General features: G+C 37.1%; 1 protein-coding gene across 1 annotated transcript; it reads left to right on the top strand.

Moving 5' to 3' along the window:
- Positions 1-242: 242 nt before the first annotated feature.
- LOC129875763 (uncharacterized) lies at positions 243-4730 on the top strand. Its single transcript, XM_055951009.1, has 6 exons — positions 243-347; positions 1044-1298; positions 1634-1806; positions 3255-3318; positions 4409-4479; positions 4622-4730. Exons 1-6 carry the CDS (start codon positions 243-245, stop codon positions 4728-4730), a joined length of 777 nt encoding a protein of 258 aa, XP_055806984.1.
- The last annotated feature ends 2300 nt before the right edge of the window (positions 4731-7030 follow it).

Genomic DNA, 7030 nt, shown 5'->3' with positions numbered 1-7030 from the left:
CTCATGACTTGGAGTTGGCAATGGTAGTGTTTACACTAAAAATCTAGAGACATTATTTGTACAGCATCAAGTATGAGGGTTTTACTGATCATTACAGCTTATAACAAATATTCACCCAAAAGGACTTGAATTTGAGACAACGAAGGTGGATGGAGTTACTTAAGGACTATGATGTCACGATCCAGTACCATCCAAGGAAGGCTAATGTGGTAGAAGAAGCATTGAGCCGAAAGCCGGTGAGCATGGGCAGTTTAGCTTATTTGGGGGCCCTTACACGACCCCTGGCTCGAGAAATTCAGGCCTTGGAGGCCTTATTCATGAAGCTAGGCATCTTAGAGAAAGGTGAGGTAATGACCGGAGTTGATCTAAGGTCAACTTTCATAGAAGAGATCAAAACCAAGAAGTTTGAGGATGTATACTTAAATGAAATTAGAGGGAAGGTGTTGATGAGCAAGGCTCTATACTAAACACTAGATGTAGGAGGGATGCTCCATTTTAGGGGAAGGATTTGTGTTCCCCGGGTAGATGAACTAGTTCAAAAGATCCTGATTGAATCTCATGGTTCCCAATACTCTATTCACCGTGGAGTGACTAAAATGTATCAGGACTTGAAACAGTTATATTGGTGGCTGGGTATGAAGAAATACATAGCTAAATATGTAGCTATGTGTTAGAACTACCAACAGGTAAAGTATGAGCATCAAAGACCTGCAGGTTTGTTGCAAAAAATGCCCATTCTCAAATGAAAGTGGGAGAGAATAGCCATGGATTTTGTGGTGGGACTTCCTAAGAATTTAGGAAATCGTGACTCTATTTGGGTGGTGGTTGATAGGTTAATGAAGTCATCACACATTATTCCAGTTAGAGTGGATTATAATGCACAACTATTGGCCAGAATTTATATGAAGGAGATATAAAGGCTGCACGGGGTGCCCCTTTCTATTATTTCAAACAGTGGTACGCAATTCACGTCCAAATTTTAGGGTAAGTTATATGAAAATTTTGGTACTCAACTCACTTTCAGCACAAGTTTCCATCCACAGACAGACGGGCAGTCAGAAAGGACTATCCAAGTGCTGGAAGATATAATGAGGGCATGTGTGATAGACTTTGGGGGACATTGGGATAGGTTTTTGCCCTTGTATGAGTTCTCCTACAATAATAGCTACCACTCCAGTATTAAAATGGCACCATTCGAAGAACTGTATGGGAGGGGATGTAGGTCTCCTAAAGGGTGGTTTGAAGCTGAGGAAGTAGAGCCATTGGGAGTTGACTTAGTGAGGGATACTCGAGACAAGGTGAGAAACATCTAAGATAATCTTCTAGCGGCTCAAAGTCGTTAGAAGGAGTATGCTGACCAAAAGGTAAGGGATATGACATTCGAGGCTGGTGAACAAGTACTTCTAAAAGTGTCACCCATTATAGGGGTAATGAGATTTGGCAAGAAGGGAAAACTCAGTTCTCGTTACATTAGCCCTTTTGAAATTCTTGATTGTGTAGGGCTAGTGGCATACAGGTTGGCCTTACCGCCTTTTTTTTCTGGGGTACGCCCTGTGTTCCATGTGTTTATGCTGAAAAAGTACCATGGGGATGGGGACTACATCATTAAATGAGCTCGGTGTTATTAGACAAGGAACTTCAGTATGAAGAAGAGCGAGTTACAATTCTTGATCGTAATGTACGGGAATTAAGGACTAAGGATATCAATATGGCTAAAGTGCAATGGAAACATCGTTCGGTAGAGGAAGCTACTTGGGAGATAGAGAAAGACATGAGACAAGTATCCTCAACTGTTCGACGAAATAGGTACTACTCTATATTTGCTTTAGCCCTATTTTCCCTAGTTAGTCACTCATGGAAAAGTGATGGGTAAATTGGTATCTATCCTAATGATCTTCTCCATTCATTAGGAATAGGCCAATGGGAAAAGATTTTGGGTCAGAAAATTTTGGGTAGTAACTTCGAAAAAATTGAGTCTAGGCCAAACTTGGACAAATTATGAGTCAAGTGAAGTCTAGGGTGATCATATGAATGATGGGAGGTCAAATTTATAAATTGATTAGACAGGTTGATAGCCAAGGCGATATAGATCATTTATGGCTTCGCAGAATCGCATTTAGGCGAGTAAAACTCTCGAAATCGAAGTTTGCATGGGGAATATATTTTAATACATCTGTGAAGGAGGGTGTGTTGTGAAAGTGGATCTTGGAGCACAAGCTCTGAGCTCTTTATTTTTGCCTATCCCACCAGGGCGGAATTATTCCCTCCAGGGCGGGATTTGTCCCGCCAAAACAGGACAGTCGCGATTTAAGTCGTGAAAAATATCCAAAATGGTCTTTTTCTCCAATTTTAATTTCTAAAACCCCAAGAGGAGACCTAGGGTGATTTGAATTGATTTTCCATGAATTTCCATGCTTAAGGTAAGTTTTTTACTTCTTAGATTCATACTTTGATCCTTAGGATCTAGAAGTATGGGTGATAATCATTGGGAGACGGTTTGGTCTGAAAATCTAAGGTGGAAAGTAGCCCTAGGGTAATGTTAGGATCATGGGTTTGTTCTAGAGAATAAAATTGTGTTATATTTCTTTATATTTAGGCCATTATATTGATCCTTGATATGTATTTAATATTTCTAAACCAAGAACGATGAGAACGAACCCGTAAAGGGAAGGCTATTGCATTGTGAGGTTCTGAAAGCTTGAATTTGAGGTAGGTAATAGTCTAGTTTCCTGTATGTATTTCATATACTTATTAAATTGCTTCATGATATGCATGTATGTATATGAATAGGGAAACGTGCTAGAATATGCGTGAAATGATCTCTTGCTCGCCTGTTATATTGATGAACCTGTACTTGGTGGTATAAAGGTTGTAAATATTATATGTTCTTGTGATTGTGATATTTTGCGATCAGGTGTCACATTCTGACACATACTTGGATTGGGTGTCACGTTCTGACATATATTTGGATTGGGTGTCACCTTTTGACACATATTTAAATCAGGTGTCACGTTCTCACACAAAGTTGATTGTTTGTAGGTCCCTTGAGAGGACCTTTGTGTGAGATTATAGCATGTGAAAGACATTGAGCTATGATATTGAGATTTGTGTGACTTATTCTGTATATGTATGTGCCTATTGAGTTGAAATTTACTTGTCTATGGTCCGCTTACTGGCTAACCGCTTGATCCTACCAGTACACCGTTGTTTTGTGTACTGATACTACTCTTGCTTTGCCTTTTTATTGAGTACAGGTCATATTCAACCAGTAGCAGAGAGACCTCATCTAGAGGAGTGATTGTGTTTTCGAATTCAAGGGTGAGCTGTTCCTTCAGGCTGCCATGGATTCTATCATTGTTCTAGTCCTTTTCTTTTCCAGGACTTAGGTGTTTAGACAATGTTGCTATTTATTACTGGTTTCCATTTGGAATTGTACTCATTTTCTAGTCTTGTTAGTTTTATAATTTTGTTACGATGACTTTCAGTTCCTAGGGGTGTTTAATTCCGCATATTTGAGGTTATAACTAGTTAATTTTCTGACTTTATAGGAACTCAACACTTATCTTTAATTTAAAACCCGCTTATGCATCTTTAAGCTTGTGTACACATTATGATTATTGTTGTTTGGCTATTTGAATGGTTCTTCCACCGAAGAGTTAGAGTGGGTGCCAGTCACGGTAGGTCGGATTGTGATAATGAGGGCTACTAAAAAATTAATTATATAAATAAAGCAAATAAAATTATGTCGCTTTCTTATTTTTTCAATTTTTCTTCATCCCAACACTAAAGATCTCATATTTTGTCAACAAAAGATTAATCTTGATATTTTTTCTCAACCCAAATCCAATTTTTCTTTACCCCATTACTAAAGATCTCAACTTTATCAAGAAAAGGCCGATTTATGGTCTTGTGTATTAGATGTGGCTTTATATATAGTATTTTTATGTTACATATAGATGTCATCTGGTGATGGTGATAGGTCCTGGGCTCATCTTGGGGTGAGCCATTCTGGTAGTCGTAAAAGGAAGAAGTCTTAGGAGACCTATTACTACTGAGGATATCCCAGGACATATTTCTTCAGCATTAGATATGCATACCCGCCGAGTTAGTCCTACGCATATTCATGCTACACCTTTTGGGACTATGGATCCTGTAGTTTACCATAGTCAATTTTGTCGACCACGCGATGCTTCTTCTTTGCACAGGTCAGATATACTTCATATGACCAGACATACCATCTACCCACAAAGGTTATTCCTCAACCCAGAGATTATCATCTTCGTCTACTCCATCTCCCCGTAGTTCCATCCCCTACAGTGCCATCTTCCGTATCTTAGTTTCCTCACCTATCTGCCTGAGGCTTAGAGATTCTAGTGTTGAGACTGGCACTCCTCCCTCAACTCAATAGTATGTCCATCCTATAATATCAGCTTCACCTTCTTCTGCTCCTACACCTGATGCAGCACAAGATGTGCCTAAGTTAGCTCCTGGGCAGATGGACAGACTTGGGAGAGTCATGATTTAGCCTGATAGATCTTCGTAAGTTTATTTTTTAGTGTATTTATTTTTGCTACATTAATAAATTATTCATAAAGTAACATGTTTATTATGTGTCTTGCAGGTGGCATCCTTCGAAAGATGCTGCTAGGGCTCTTCAGGAGAGTGTAGGAGACTATATATTGAGCCCTATCACTCTTGGCGGACGATTCCAAACAGTATCTGTCAGTTGATGTTTAATGAATTCAAGGTATATATATGTTTAAATCTATGTTTTTTTTAGTTAAGTTTAATATTTCTAGTATACTTTACTCAACTAATTATTTAATGCTATTCACTTTTTTCTAGACTTTATGTATCTGGGAGCCAAGATACAACATGTTCATTGCGATCACTTTTGAAAAAAAAAGCGAGCACCAGACTCTAGCTGGCTAAAGAAAGGTAGGGATGATTGGGAACCTTTCAGTTAGATGCTGCCTCACATTTTTGAGGAATTATATCGGTATTGGAATACCGAAGAATTTAAGGCATTGTCCGATCAAGCCAAACAAGCTAGAGGCAGCCTAAAGGGTGGCTTGTTGCACACTGGAGGAGAAAAGAGTGTTGGTATGATTTAGGGGAAGATGATAAGATTTCTAAATTTTAAATTTAAATTCATACTCTTAAATAAATTATTTGACAAAATATGATTTCGTTAATTATATTTTTATTTATGGGAAAAAGAATTGGGATGCGAGCCCTATCGTCATGAAGTCTTTAAAAAGACTCATGTGAGGAAAAAAACAAGTGAGTTGGATCCGGATGAGTGGGTGGAGTAAAGCCGAACGAGCCTATATAAGCTATTTTACATAATGTATAATATATTGTGATTCTAACTTATATATATTAATTATAACTTTTATTTTGTAATATGAAACAAGTGTATGAGAGGCAAATACGTGAGATGGGAGATTTGGTTCACCTAACACCTAAACAGTCCACTCAAATTTGGACAGAAAAAGTTGTTGGAAGAAGCCATAAAAGTTGAATATATGGAATAGGCTATAGGAATGATGTACGACGACTCCAGCAGCTGCCATGTCTCAACAAATCACAGAACTTACACGTGCATTGGCAGCATTGAGGCAAGAAGGGTTGAGGAACGAAGAAGTATGAAATGAACAAGTTGAGCAAATCAAAGAACAAGTACTCAACCTCATCCGTCAGCCTCCGCCCCATTATTTAAAAGGGTCCACTTCAGATGACTCCGATGATAGTGATGAATATATAGCAAATTCTCACCCTAATGATCTAAATCAAAATCTTCTCTCTAAAAGTGTACTCTCCAAGTATCCTTCTTCTTAGAATAAATTCTAAAATTTCTTTAAGGTCAAACTTCATTTTTCTGCAATTTAGGGCTTCTAAAGGTTAAGGTAAGTGGGACTTCATCCTTGGGACCTTATACCCATGGAATCCTAAAGATTTCTTCTCAAATCTCTTATGATTTCTTCTTTTAAAAAGCCCTAATTTCATGATTTGCATAAGGTCTTCTTAATTATGCTATATTTCAATTCTATTAACCTAATTATGCATAATTCATATTACATTGAATGATTTCAAAATGAATTTTAAAGTCCTGTGCTATATGCTAGTTTCAAGTATGATTTATGAGTTATGATCATGATTTTCAAGTTATTTCAATCAAAGATTTATGGCTAATGTTCAAAGATGCTTTAAGCAAGAGGTTATGAATGATGTTTCAATGATGCTATATGTAAAGAAATTATAGTGCAATAAGGACAATTCTTGCACAATCATGTTAAAGAAATTAAAGGCCGTGATGGAATTTCCTTACTTATTCATGATGAAGTTGATAGATAAGCTATTCTAATGTTATTTTGTAAAGATGGATTGATATTTATTATTATATTTCCTAATGATGTTAATGACTATGTTCTCATGATAGTTCCATTATGATAAAGACTTAGTACCGAGAGGACTTTAAGGTGGGGTTTGTTCCGGTAGCCATTGTAGTTACCCAAGAAAATTTTAGTAGCAACCTTTATTCCCTAACTACATTGCCTGCATAGGTTTAAATATGCCAATATGGAGAAGCTAGTGTGTAACATCCCCTAAAAACGTTGTATACGATATTTCAATTCTCGCCTAAATATGATACAACCTTTGTATTTTGGGCATAACCTTTCATATGAATATCCAAATTGGGTGATTCAAATTTATGAGTAACCACAAGATCTTTACCTACAACTCTTGTGAAGACCATATTTAAAGTTTCGGAGGTTAAGTAGGTCAAATAAATTAATTATTGTAAGACAGAATGCTGTGATGGAAAGGAGTGTTTATAGAAGAAAAATTATATCTTACTGTAGGATTATCCAAATTGGTTGATTCTTAAACGACATAAAATTATACTTCTATATCTACAATTCTTATGAAGACACCAAATCCTAATAAGGAATTTATCCTATTCAAATGCAGCTCCGAAAAGGAGTATTCTGTCAAAGATAACTCATTTCACCTACCATGGAAAGAT

This window comes from Solanum dulcamara, chromosome 12, assembly GCF_947179165.1.
Source record: "Solanum dulcamara chromosome 12, daSolDulc1.2, whole genome shotgun sequence".
Taxonomy (NCBI): Eukaryota; Viridiplantae; Streptophyta; class Magnoliopsida; order Solanales; family Solanaceae; genus Solanum; species Solanum dulcamara.
Note: the sequence above shows the minus strand (reverse complement) of the source record. Positions and strands in the feature narration are given on the sequence as shown.